Genomic DNA, 14,882 nt, shown 5'->3' with positions numbered 1-14,882 from the left:
TGTTTTTAACGAAGACTTCTGTGTCAGCATTTATTATGTTTCAAATATTTTATGGCTAGTTTTGTTTACACCGTAGCTAACAGTAGCTAGCACATGTACAAAAAAACAAAACCTCCACAGTCAAAAATGTGAAACTCCTGGTTGCTAATATTAAATCAGAATCAAAATTGTAAGTTTCACAGAACCATATTAACATAGAGAACTTTAGAACAGATGTTTGTAAAAATACTTATATCTCCCCCTTCTGGGATGTAAGTTCTGGAAGGGAACGGATTTTTCCCTTTCACTAACTGTGGTACCCACAGCATCTGCAAAGTGTGTGGCACACAGTTCAGTTCAGTTCAGTCACTCAGTCGTGTCCAACTCTTTGCGACCCCATGAACCGCAGTATGCCAGGCCTCCCTGTCCATCACCAACTCCCAGAGTTTACCCAAACCCATGTCCATCGAGTCGGTGATGCCATCCAACCATCTCATCCTCTGTCGTCCCCTGCTCCTCCTGCCCTCAATCTTGCCCAGCATCAGGGTCTTTTCCAATGAGTCAGCTCTTCCCATCAGGTGGTCAAAGTATTGGAGTTTCAGCTTCAACATCAGCCCTTCCAATGAATACAGAACTGATCTCTTTTAGGATGGACTGGTTGGACCTCCTCACAGTCCAAGGGACTCTCAAGAGTCTTCTCCAATACCACAGTTCAAAAGCATCAATTCTTCTGCGCGCAGCTTTCTTTATAGTCCAACTCTCACATCCATACATGACTACTGGAAAAACCATAGCCTTGACTAGTAGACAGACCTTTGCTGGCAAAGTAATGTCTCTGCTTTTTAATATGCTGTCTAGGTTGTTCATAACTTTCCTTCCAAGGAGTAAGCATCTTTTAATTTCATGGGTGCAATCCTCATCTGCAGTGATTTTGGAGCCCCAAAAAAATAAAGTCAGCCACTGTTTCCACTGTTTCCCCATCTATTTGCCATGAAGTGATGGGACCAGATGCCATGATCTTAGTTTTCTGAATGTTGAGCTTTAAGCCACTTTTTCACTCTCCTCTTTCACTTTCATCAAGAGGCTCTTTAGTTCTTCTTCACTTTCTGCCATAAGGGTGGTGTCATCTGCATACCTGAGGTTATTGATATTTCTCCCGGCAATCTTGATTCCAGCTTGTGTTTCTTCCAGCCCAGCATTTCTCATGATGTACTCTGCATATAAGTTAAATAATCAGGGTGACAATATACAACCTTGACGTGCTTCTTTTCCTAATTGGAACCAGTCTGTTGTTCCGTGTCCAGTTCTAACTGTTGCTTCCTGACCTGCATACAGGTTTCTCAAGAGGCAGGTCAGGTGGTCTGGTATTCCCATCTCTTTCAGAATTTTCCACAGTTTATTGTGATCCACACAGTCAAAGGTTTTGGCATAGTCAATAAAGCAGAAATAGATGTTTTTCTGGAACTCTTGCTTTTTTGATGATCCAGCAGATGTTGGCAATTTGATCTCTGGTTCCTCTGCCTTTTCTAAAACCAGCTTGAACATCTGGAAGTTCACGGTTCACGTATTGCTGAAACTTGGCTTGGAGAATTTTGAGCATTACCTTACTAGCATGTGAGATGAGTGCAATTGTGCAGTAGTTTAAGCATTCTTTGGCATTGCCTTTCTTTGGGATTGGAATGAAAACTGACCTTTTCCATTCCTGTGGCCACTGCTGAGTTTTCCAAATTTGCTGACATATTGAATGCAGCACTTTCACAGCATCATCTTTGAGGATTTGAAATAGCTCAACTGGAATTCCATCACCTCCACTAGCTTTGTTCATAGTAATGCTTCCTAAGGCCCACTTGACTTCACATTCCAGGATGTCTGGCTCGAGGTGAGTGTTCACACCATCGTGATTATCTGGGTCGTGAAGATCTTTTTTGTACAATTTTTCTAAATGACTATCCAACTTAGAGAACAGTAAGAAAAGAAAAATTTATCCAGACCCAGACCTGGCCTGTCCTCACATGCACATGTGCACACCCCGGAGCTTGTGTGTTTCATGTGCTGCCTCCCTCCCTGCCCTGCTCCTTTCTCGGTTTGTAGGATTTGTCAGGCTGGGACCATCCTTAAACCAGTGTGGGTTACCCACTTGTGGGTGATTGAGTATTTACTCTTTAATTAATAAGGAGAGAAATGGAACAACTAAAAGAATATATTTAAATAATTTTTCTCCATGTATTATATACATTTTGTTTGTATTCAGTTTTTCCCTATGGTTTCTTAGGATATGTTTGAGAGATTTGAAATAGTGCATGAAACAACCATTTAAATAATCTTATATAGTGTTTGTAGATTGTAGGAATTGAAATTGGATCTTAACTGAATTTTTTTTTCTTTTTCTCCAGCCCTAAGTCATGAGATTCAGGAAGATTTTTCTGGTAAGCTACCAACATAATGTATGTATGTACATATACACACACACATACATACATACATGCACACCTTTGGGGGGACAGCTACCACTGTGATGTTTGTATGTACATATACCCACATTCGCATGTATCGGGGGACAGCATTTGTCTTATTGTTCACATGTATATGTTCATGTTGCAGAACAGGGATATGATGTTTTCTATATAAACATACATGTTAATTTTTGAATGGACCTTTTCCCTCTGGTGTCAGTCCCTCCCACCCCTTGTCCCTTTTCCCTTATTCATTTCATCTTTGCCCTTGTCATTTCCTCTCATTAGAAAGAAAATTCCTGTCTCCATTCTTCCCTCCTGCCCTACTCCTGACATGTAGCTTGTAGAAATATACTTGACCAGACAAGTTTTTCTTAGGTGTATATATAAATGTTTAATGTTAACAAGGGCTTCCCTGGTAGCTCAGATGGTAAAGCGTCTGCCTGCAATGCAGGAGACCCAAAGCATATTAAATTATGTATATCATTAATTATGTATATCATATAAACGCACAATGGATTTTACACAGCTGTTTAACAATAGAAGACTCATCAGAGAATGGTAGGTTTTTTTTCTTTAGCTTTATTGAGATATAATTGACAAAATTGTGATCTGTTTAAAGACTTAAAGTATACAACATGTTAATTCAATAAAGGTATATACATTGTGAAGATTCACACAATCAAATTATACATCCATCATCTCACATGTTTACCTTTGTATGTAATTTCAGTTATACAAGACAGTGTCATCAACTACAGTCACCATGTTATACATGAGATCTTCAGACTTTATTCACCTTATAGCTGAAAGTTCATACTCTTTTGTCAACCTCTTCCTATTTCCCCCTCACCCCTGACGCCTGACACTGTTTTGCTACTGTTTCTATGAGTTTGACTTTTTTTTTTCAAATTTGCACATATAGTGATACCATGCAGTATTTGTCTTCTCTGTCTTATTTATTTCACTTAGTATAATGCCCTCTAGGTTTATCATAGATTGTTGCAGCTATCAGGATCCCCTTTTATAAGGCTGAATAATATTCCGTTCCGTATTTGTATATATGTGGTTTCTTGTTTTAAAGCACCGTGAGATTACATTACGCTGGTTCTGTACCTTCCTTTTTCTATATACACCATAGTAAGTTCTATAAATTGTATTAATTAAGCTCTTTGAAATCAAGGATTTTTTATGTTTATTAAGCTACAAATCAGTGCTCACAGAATTGAATTCATCCGGCTGTTCTGTCTTTAAAAGTTGTTAAATTGCTGCTGATTTATATGTTTACAGTGAGGAAGAATAATATTGTTTCTAAAGGCAAAAAGAAATGTACTTTAAATCTTTAAAAACACATTTAATTCATAAAATATAATCACCTTTTAAAGCTTATTATATTATTAATATTATATTCATATATTCTAAACTGTTTCAAATATTCAAAAATAAAAAGATAATATAAAAGATTTTTAATTATCAAAGATTGATAATTATAAGGATAATTTATAGGGATTCATTCTCCTAGAGCCTTTTCTGTTTATTAAGCTCAGTATTGGTTTACTGAATTCACTCATAAGACTCTCTCAGATCCCAAGAAATGTTAATAGAGTATAAATTAAATTTGCTTTTGTGGATTCATTCAATGGCTAGTTTGTATATTTAAGGTTTTTTTTTTTTAAAGCTGTGTATTAGTTGCCATGGCTCTATTTGAGGTTGTATAAAAACCAGCATTATGTATTAGTTTGGCCCCTGATATATTAATTTGAAGGAAGTTAATCTGAATTTAACATAAACTGGATTTAACATCATATAAGGCATAAACAATTTTGAGGAATATGTACCAAAAATTTTATTTATTTCACTAATGATCAATGTCATTCATATCAGATCAGGACATTTGGGTTGTTTGAGAAAGACTGGTTTAAAAATAAACTCTCATATTTAATACAATGAATACAAATGGAGTTTATCTGCTTTTCAGTGCTAGTTGTTGAGAATGTGGGAAAAATAGAGATCGTCTTGAAGAAAAAAGAGAATACTTCTTGGAAATGCCTTGGTCATCCCCTGAAGAATCATAATTCATTTATTCCAAAGAAAGATACAGGTAGGCTATGCTGTTATTTTGAGTCCTGGGTTCATGAAAATGTATGTCAGTGGCTCAGTTGTACCAGAATTTGGAGGACCACTTCCAGTGAGCCAAAGGGTCCTTGGGTCTCTTTCTAAGGAATTGAAATGGGGCATTGGGTTTGTTATCCTCCTTTTTTATTTTTTTAAACAGAGATTACACTTCTGACTCTGCTATCTAATGTTTAGGCATAATGGGGTCATTACGTAATGATAGCTAAAGGGAGAATGCCCACTTAGACCTGTCATTCCTTCATTCCTTCACTCCTCCAGGTTCCCTTTTACAAAAGGTGCAAAAGCAAGTAAAGTTTATGCCCTGTAGGCACATCTAATTTTTTTCTGTTAGAGAAAGCACGTTTATTGCCTCTGTGCTTACCTAAACGAGTTTCTGAGTTTACTTCCTAAAGATAATACCGCTCATTTTCTCCCTTTATTTTTTAGAGCTTCTAAGTGTAACATCTTATAGGCAGAGCTGCATATTATAAGTGTTCTGCCTGATGAACTTGCACGAAGTGCATCACTCCATGTTTTCTTTGGAAATCGGTGGGATCTGCCTCTTGCTCCAAGTGTTTTGAAATGTCATAGTTTGATGGACCTTAATGGGGGTCTGTTCTCAACTTTTGTGCCAAATGGTCATCCCTTGTGCTAATCTTTCCCTTATGGAAACTTAAGACCCTTGTGTCTGGCAAGTACTGATTTGTCTTCCCTCCATGGTCTGTTTTTACTTTTTAGAAGTGTTCTTTTTTTTTTTTTTTTTTAGAGACTTCTTAAAAAATGTATTATTTCTTATTTATTTATTTTCGGCTGCACTGGGTCCTTTGATGTGGCACACCTGCTCTTCATTGATGTGCTCGGGCTTTGACTAGCGTGGTGCTCAGGCTTCATGATGCGGTGGCTTCTCTTGTTGAGGAGCACGCTCTGGAGCGTGCAGGCTCAGTAGCGATGGCTTAGTCACCCCACGGCATGTGGGATCTTAGTTCCCAGACCAGGGATGGAACCCATGTCCCCTGCATTAGTAGGTGAAATCTTAACCACTGGACCACCCACCAGGGAAGTCCCTAGAAGTTCTTATTTTAAGCCTTCTTAACCAGTTCTCTATTTATCTTGTCTTTTCTCTCTTATTTTCAATTTTGTCCTATTGTTCTACTTTTTGGGAGTTGTTTTCAGCTGTGTTTTCTTTCTTTTTTTTTTTTTTTTTTTAAATTTATGAAGGTTATTTTTATTTTTTTTTTTATTTTATTTTATTTTTTTTATAAATTTATTTATTTTAGTTGGGGGCTAATTACTTTACAATATTGTAATAGTTTTTGCCATACATTGACAAGAATCAGCCATGGGTTTACATGTGTTCCCCTTCCCGAACCCCCCACCCACCTCCCTCCCCCTCTCATCCTTCTGGATCATCCCATTGCCCCGGCCCTGAGCCCTTGTCACATGCATCGAACATGGAATGGTGCTCTGTTTCACATATGACAATACACATGTCTCAATGCCATTCTCCCAGAACGTCCCACCCTCACCTTCTCCCTCAGAGTCCATAAAATTGTTCCATGCATCTGTGTCTCTTATTCTGTCTCGCATATAGGGTTATCGTTACCATCTTTCAGATTCCATATATATGCATTAGTATACTGTATTGTTGTTTTTCTTTCTGGCTTACTTCACTCTGTATAATGGGCTCCAGTTTCATCCATCTCAGTAGAACCGGTTCAAATGTATTTTTTTTAATGGCTGAGTAATATTCCATTGTGTATATGTACCACTCAGCTGTGTTTTCTAACTCTGCTGTTGAGTAACTCATTTCTACTTTCATATTTTTAACTTCAGAGGACTCTTTTGATTTTTATTTATTTATTTTAGCATCCTATTTACTCCCTTCTCTTAGCTTTTTAAGAATTACTGATAGTGTTTTATTAGAGTTTTTGTTTCCCTGTGTAGCCTAGCCTCGTTTTGGTCTGTCTTTCATATTAGATGCTTCCTTTGAATGTCTGCTGATCCTTGACTGTCTGCGTGTATTTCTGGGTTGAACTCTAAAAGCCGGTTGGAAACAGTGTGTGTGGGCATTGCTTGCTGACAGTAACATTCGCTGTGTCACTGGATCCTTTCTGTGGATCAGAAAAGAAACGTTCGCTGTGTGGCTGGATCAGAAAAAGTCTGATGCCAGTGTTTTGCCGGAGTCTCTAAACAGTTTTCTACCTTGCACCCAACATTTCAAAAGTTACATGGGAAAAGAAGGCAGGGGTATCTGTAAACTTTAATTTCCTTTTTAAAATTTGTTTTGTCAACTGCCCTGTATTAGTCTACTAAGGTTGCCATAAAAAAGTACCACAGACTTAGTGGGATAATAACAGAAGTGTATTTCTCAGAGTCTGAAGGCTCAAGTCTGACACTAAGATTCTGGTAGGGTCGGCTTCTCCCGCCGCGTCTCCTTGGCATGTAGGTGGCTGTCTTCACGTGATCTCCCCTCTGTGCCTGTGTCCTTGTTGCCTCTTCTTATAAGGACATCAGGCCCATTGGACGAGGGACCATCCAAATGACCTCATTTTAACTCACTCACGTTTTAAAATACTCCATCTCCAAATATAGTTGCATTCTCTAGTACTGGAGATGTGACTTTAATGTTGAACATTGAGATGCACACAGTTCAGCCTATAAAATATATGCAGTCCAGAGACTCTTTGCTTTGCCCTCTACAAGAGAGCAAAATTCTGATATTTTGGCAGAATAATAGAGAATCAGCCTGTGGCTGTGTGAAATAGGGAGACTTCAGAAAGGTGGGGCTAGGGGAGACAGCTAGGCTCCAAATGAACTTTAATCCAGACAGCAGTTTCAGCTCTTCCTTCCCTCTGATTCCAGAGATACTTGGTCCTGCCAATTTCTAAACCTTAATGAGATCTTATATTACAGATGGATTGATCCTTGGTTTTTTGTAGGTCTAGTTTGCAATTTAGCTTTACAGTTAACTGAGTCAGTTCTTTCTATCCTTACAGGCTATGCCTTAAAAAACAACCAAACACTCTCACTCACACATGTATACACACACACACACACACACACACACCATCTTTGCTTTTATTTTAGGGAAGGGTTAGAAGAAACTAACTGCATATATTCAGTTTACCATCTTTAAATATTTAAAACTATGAAAATATGTTTGTAGATAATATTTTAATTTTCAGATAAGTATCAAGTAGCTGCATTTTGAGTACTTATTGTGTGTGGAATGCTATTTTAGGTATTGTGGTATGTAACAAATAAATGGCATCAGAATTATTTCCCTAGGTGAAAGAAAGAGCATACATAAACATGAAGTTAAAGAATACTTATATCAAGACATAGGCCAATAAGAGGAAGTTACTTAATGCAAACTTGAATATATTCTAAGGTAACCTTAAGCGAACAGATGCAGATCAATCTGACCTTAAATGACTCTCCATGAATGAAGGTGAATTTCAAGCAATGTTTTGAAAGTGACTTGAAAAAGAAAGTCATGAAGGACTTTCCAGATATCATTACTGGGTACTTATTGTGCCAGACCTTTTGCAGGTGGCAGAGAAAGAAAATATAAGCCATATGTGGGAAAGGTCAAATAGATTCATTTTCCAAGAGCAGGAGGTCTCAGTTGCACGGTATAAGGTAGGTGGAAACGAGAGGAATAATAGCAGATGCAGCAGATTAGAAGAGAACAGGTAAAAGACCATGAAAATGAAAAAAGATATTATTAAGGTAAAATCTGTTGCCCTGAAATTATCTGACTCTCTAGTGATTGAAAAATCATAGCAAACCAGATAAAAGCTAAGTCCTAGAAATAAATGATACTGAGAACCAAGGTTGACCTCTATTTAGAAATAGTTAGAATGAACATTGGTCAAGTATTCTTCCCTATAATTGCCTGAGGCTTTCCATGAACTCTTTCATCCCTGCCATAAATTTCGGCTTGAGTCGTGAGCCGCCATAGTTTGCTTTAGCTTTTTTGTGTGAAATTGGAGCCACGCTTGTATTTTTCAGTGAATTAGATTTTCTACTTTGGAAAATGACTCAGAGTTTAGGGGATTTCTTCTATTTATTTGCCCGAATTAGCACAGATTCATTTCTTCTTTGTCCTTTCTCTTTCCTAACTCATGACAAAACTACAGGTTATTTTCTGCACTAGCAAAGCTGAATACTTACATCATCAAAATATTATGATTTAATTTGCTGTCAGTAAGTTCAAATGTTTATTCTATCATGTGGTTCCTAGATTTTCAATGTGTATTACCAGAATTATCAATTTTTATGATATTAGCATGCTGGCTTCTTTCTTTTTTCTTAGTTAAAAAATTTAAGTTTGAAATTAAGCATGTAAATTGAAGACTTTTAATGCAATACCTTCTTGTGTCAAATCTAGAGTTTACTTACACAAAAGATTTAACTATAGCAAAGAACATAATCAGAGCAGAGAAACTACTTCATTTTTTACCTTTAATCCAGGTGTAACGGTTGATAAATTAAATTGTATGAATAGAGCCAGACTACCATTTGTAACTTGGGCACTTCCAATTATTTTCTTCTTCTCAAAGATGAAGATTATGAGTATTTGTGTGGTGTGATGTGTGTGTGATATGACTAAGAAACTTGTCTATTAAGAGTCAGTAACTAAGAATATTGGGTTGCTATTTCTGTACCTAGCCTAAAAATTTATTTTAATTGTGATTGCCTTTAATATGGGGACTCAGGTCATCACACAAAGTTTGTTTTGTAAATTTGACAACAGCTCAGTCAATGAATATTCAGATACAAAAGAATAAACAAAATTTTGAAAAGTTGTGTCATAATTTTGATATGTCAACAGCCATTTATAAACTTTTAGATTAAATATATATAGAATCTATAACTATGTTTTTAAATCATGCTGAACTGTATGAAACCACTGCTGTTTATTTTTTACCTAGAAAAATGGCAGTTTTGCATGATTTAACCTATACTTTTATCAGGGCTTCTTAATTGCTAACGCCACATGCATACACATCCAGAAGTGCTGTCTGTACTTGTAAACGTGCTTGTTGACACTTTGTGAGCAGTCACTTAATTGAGGCTTTCTACGGGGCCTGGGCGGAGTAGGCAATGGCACCCCACTCCAGTACTCTTGCCTGGAAAATCCCATGGATGGAGGAGCCTGATGGGCTGCAGTCCATGGAGTCGTGAAGAGTCGGACACAACTGAACGACTTCACTTTCACTTTTCCCTTTCATGCATTGGAGAAGGAAATGGCAACCCACTCCCGTGTTCTTGCCTGGAGAATCCCAGGGAAGGCGGAGCCTGGTGGGCTGCCGTCTATGGGGTCGCACAGAGTCGGACACGACTGAAGCGACTTAGCAGCAGCAGCAGCACAGGGCCTGGGATACTGCAGGCAAGCTGTTCGCTGTCATAAGGAACAACAGCTGTTCTTGTCAGTGTATAAAGGGCTACCCTCGCCCCTTCCCGACCCTCTCTTGCCTGTGCAGCCATGTTTCTTTGCTGCCCGAAACAGTCATTCAGAATTACTGGAAAAGAGGAGAATCCTATGGCTAGCAAGCAGAACTTCACAGTACTTTATGCTTTTAAATTGTCTGCTCAGCCCAGCAGATGTAAAGTTGTCACTTGCACAGTGCCTATAAGATGCTTTAGCATGTTGCTGTCTTATTCTCATTTTTGCAGAACGGCCTGAATATGAAGAAACACAGAATAGATGGAGCAGGCTGTAAATAAGTAAGAAATTATTTACTGTATTAAAAGACAGAATAGAAGAAGTTTAAACACTTAGAATTTAAGCACTTTAATGTATAATGTTGACTGAATTATTAGTTATGGAGCTGAGGAAAGTTGATAAGCACAGAAATGTTCAAATCTAATGACAACCTTACTAAACAATATGGGCCTCATTGTCTAAGTGCCCCATTGAACCTAGTCTTGGAAGAAAAGCTGCCTTTTTCTTGGCTTAACACTGATGTTTAACTCTACAAAATCCTCACTTTGAAAGAAAGATTCAGCTCACATCAGTCTAGGTAAGGTAGTAAAATAACTGAATACATTTCAAATTTATTTTTAATAGCAATATTAATAGTTAAAACAGAAAGGAATCTATGCTCTATTGTCAGTTTACTAATACTGCTTTATTAGTTTTTACCCCAGTTATCATCCTGGGTGTTTGAAGATGTGTTATGAATATTTTCTTGCTCATATATGTGAGTGGTTTGAGTGAGGATAATAAAGCTGTATTACAAGAGGTCAGATGAGATGGTTGGATAGCATCACTGAGTTTGAGCAAACTCCAGGAGATGGCGAAGGACAGAGAAGCCTGGCGTGCTGCAGTCCTTGGGGTTGCAGAGAGTCAGACATGACTTAGCAACTGAACAGCAACCACCAGAGGTTAAGTGAAAACCTTATCAAAATTAGTACAAAGGCTGAATAATTTTTTAAAACAGCAGCATAATTGCAGTTTATGTAAGACTTTTAAAAGCACATAATAACTAAAACTTTGTTGTTTCTTCTGTGTAAGTTCATTTCCAGACCCTCTTTCCTCTCCAGAGGGTGGGCTATGGAGCAGGAAATTCCAAACTTTTGACCATAGCTCAGTCTTTCTGGTGACCAGCCCCCATCCAGGAATCCACCCAGAGTCACCATATGAGAACAAAGATGTTCCTAGTTTTCCCTTATTACTTAGGAATTTACCAGGATATTAGGAATCCCATGTTCGAGATCAGAGTCAAAGACAAATACAGTGCCCCCACCCTCCCTACACACCTTATTGCAGCTTTGCTTTCTGAGGTTTCACTTAGCCTTGGTCAGTCGTGGCCCAAAAATATTAAATGGAAAATTCCAGAAATAATTCATAAGTTTTGAATTGCAAACTGTTCTGAATAGCATGATGAAATCCCAAGGTGTCCTGCTGGGGATGTTGAAGAAGAGAGGTACCTGAGATAGATGGTGACTTGCTGAACTGGTTCCTTAGTTTGGACATTAAATAGTTACTAGGGAGTTGTAAAGGGTGGGGGGATAGTCTATAAATATTTGTGTTTGAACCAACATGGTTAAAATAATGAGGAAGATGCTAAAGGACAATGTACTGGTATAGAACGATAGCTCTCAAACTTTTTGAACAAGGCTTATGAGTTGGGGCAAGAAACTCTCATAACTTCTTCCCCCATCCCACATCTTCTGTAGTGACCCTGTGATCTTGGGCTAACTATTTAACTTCTGTAAGCCCCTGTTTCCAGCAGGGAAAATAAGAGTGAATAGGTGCTTTGAAAGAACGCTAGGGGAATTCCAGTGGTTAGGACTTCATACTTCCCCTGCAGGGGCGCATGGGTTTAATCCCTGGTCTGGGGACTGAGGGTCTGCATGCTGCATGGGATGGCCAAAAAAAACAAAAAAAGTACTTAGAACAGGAAGATGTGGACTCCCAATCCAGTGCTCTTTCACAGCTCTATCCCACTGAACTTTGTCTTTATTTTTGTCTTGTGAAATTCTACTCTCTAGAAGGAAAGCTGTAGTTTCTTTTCAACAAGAAGAATAAAGAATGCCTGAATTACCATATTATCCTCAGTGTTTCAGTGTTACCCTGAGTATCTCAATATTATTTGTATGTTATTGAAAGAATTTAGTCTGGAATTAACAGATACACACTACTATACATAAAATAGATAACAAGGACCTACTGTGTAGCACGAGGAACTATATTGAATAACTTGTAATAATCCGTAATGAAAAAAAACCTGAAAAAGAATGTATGTGTGTGGGTGTGTGTGTGCATGTATACATATATATAACTGAATCACTTTGCTGTACTCCAATTTAAAAATTAAGATGTTTTTTAAAAAGAAGTTAGGTTTCTGAACAAACATTTTTCTGTCTTGTGTGTTGTTTTACCATCTCATATTTATTTTCAGTTTCTCATTTTCTTGTATAGTTATGCTTATAAAACCAAAAACCTGACACCTTAATACCAGCATTATTCAGACTCAGGTCAACAAATCTGCTTTATCTTCTTTTATCCCCATGGTTTAGGTCCATGCCTATGTGACTTCTCTCTTCAGTATAAGTGAAAGAGTGAAAGACGAAAGCATGCTTAAATCTTTCTTAAGACTTTTAGAACCTATTGTTAGCATGTCCCATTGAAATTATGGCAGTTTTATTATTTTATTGGTAAGATGTTGAATGCGGGTGACCAGGGTTCGATTCCTGGGTCAGTAAGTTCCCCTGGAGAAGGAAATGCCAACCCTCTCCAGTATTCTTGCCTGGGAAATTCCATGGACAGAGGAGCCTGGCAGGCTACAGTCCATAGGGTTGGGAAGAGTCAAACACAACTCAGCAACTAACACTTAAAGATGTTGACATTATCTCACAGTGTTAAATAGCAGGAAGACTGTGTTAATTCTCTGTCTAGAAAGCCAGTCCATCATTGTAACCCAAAGTTACTGTAACAAATCCTTTCTGACAAAGGCTAGAGGTGAAATTGTCAGGTCTGAAGATGAGTCTTTTCGTCAGAGGGTATGCACTAGATTTGATTAGAGGAAAGCACTGTGGCCCCTAGACCTTTTCACGAGGGACACCTACCCTGGATTCTGTGCTTGGAGACAACACAAGGGCTCTCCACCAGCCGCACATCCTTCACAGGGTGAGAAGTGTGCAAGGCGAGGAATTGTCCCCCTGGAGTGGAGGCTCTTTCCTTAATCACTGCACTCCAGGTATCTGGAGCCCCAGAATTCCCTGCCCAAATGACCCCAAATCCACTTCTATCCATGAAATTGTTGTTTAGTCACTAAGTTGTATCTGACTCTTTGGGACCCATTGAGTATAGCCCACCAGGCTCCCCTGTCCATGGGATTTCCCAAGCAAAAATACAGGAGTGAGTAGCCATTCCTTTTTCTGGGGGATCTTCCCAATCCAGATATCAAACCTGCATCTCCTGCATTGGCAGGCAATTCTTTACCACTGAGCCACCTGGGAAGCCTATCCAAGGAGTAGCCAAGGCTAGTTATGGGGACAGCAAGTAGATAAGCTTGAACGTATGGGCTAGTGTCCCCACATCCACACAAGGCTCCACTCAGGGTCAGACAGCGGGCTGAGAAGAGCAGGATTTGGGCCATTGACAGTCTGGGGGTGCAGCTCTCGTCCTCCTGCCTTCTTCCTGCATGGAACTCGGAGGAGTTCACAAATCCTGAATTTGAACCTAGCCTTGTAAAGGGGCATTATGAAGGTACATTTCAGGGTACAGCATAGAACTTATTTTATTTAACAGTTATTTGTCTGATTTATAACTTTCATGTGTTCAGACCTGGAGGTCTCATCACATTTTGTGATTTAGTCACTAAGTCGTGTAAGTCATGTCCGACTCTTGTGATCACATGAACTGTAGCCCGCCAGGCTCCTCTATCCATGGGATTCTCCAGGCAAGAATACTGGAGTGTGTTGCCATTTCCTCCTCCAGGGGATCTTCTTGACCCAGGAATCGAACCCGGGTCTCCTGAATTGCAGGTAGATTCTTTACCCACTGAGTTACAAGGGAAGCCCTCATCACATATTGGTTGGCCAAAAATCTTTTCCAGTTTTTCTGTAACACCTTGTGGAAAATCCTGAACGAATTCTGTGGCCAACCCAATATTATCACTCTGGGTCACAGAAAGGGTCTAGAGGAAGGGATAAGGAGATCATCTGAACCTTCATTTCTTCTTGTGGGTGAGCCTAGCTCCTTTGATCCTTCATCAGTCTAGCATTGGATTAGGCCTTCTGGTATAATTCTGGGATGGTACTGAAAGGTTGTTGCTGAACCACGAAAAGACGCCGGGATTCTTGGCCTCCGGAGGAGAAGAATTCAACCAGGGCCGGAGACGAGGCTTGATCGCTCAGAGCTTTTGTGTTGTAAAGTTTTATTAAAGTATAAAGGAGATAGAGAAAGCTTCTGACATAGGCATCAGAAGGGGGCAGAAAGAGTACCCCCTTGCTAGTGTTAGCAATGGAGTTATATACTCGCCAATTCGTTATTACAGTGAATCAAAAGCATGTCTGGAGGTTGTAAAGACCTCACTAGACCTACTCCCATAATTTATATTTTAAGATAACAGGATTAGCCAGAAGGTTTTTTCCAGAGACTGTCCTCAAGCAGGATACATTATTGTTATATAATCCTAAGCAATGTAGAGGGAAAAAAGTTTGTCCTTTCTTCCTCCTTGAGAATTCCAGACCCCTCTCTCCTTGGGGACCCCTGGACTTCTTATCAATCTGCCTAGGAATTGACTCTCTCAGTACCCTGGGCCATGATCTTGTCTAAGTTTTGCCCTGGCCATGATGCACTCTTAAGTTTATGTGCAC

At 38.9% G+C, this 14,882-nt stretch overlaps 1 protein-coding gene across 2 annotated transcripts in view; it reads left to right on the top strand.

The window, feature by feature from the left end:
- Positions 1 to 14,882, top strand: part of CYB5R4 (cytochrome b5 reductase 4) — a 95,999-nt gene that overhangs the window by 57,119 nt on the left and 23,998 nt on the right. For both annotated transcript variants that reach the window (XM_081529783.1, XM_081529782.1), the window contains 2 exons: positions 2,373 to 2,405; positions 4,411 to 4,533. In XM_081529783.1, the coding sequence (XP_081385909.1) occupies positions 2,373 to 2,405; positions 4,411 to 4,533 (156 nt within the window). The remainder of the gene's footprint in view (positions 1 to 2,372; positions 2,406 to 4,410; positions 4,534 to 14,882) is intronic.

This window comes from Giraffa tippelskirchi, chromosome 9 (genome assembly GCF_054371585.1).
Source record: "Giraffa tippelskirchi isolate mGirTip1 chromosome 9, T2T-mGirTip1v1.2.pri, whole genome shotgun sequence".
Taxonomy (NCBI): Eukaryota; Metazoa; Chordata; class Mammalia; order Artiodactyla; family Giraffidae; genus Giraffa; species Giraffa tippelskirchi.
The sequence above is the reverse complement of the archived record's forward strand: the minus strand, read 5'-3'. Positions and strand labels throughout refer to the sequence as shown.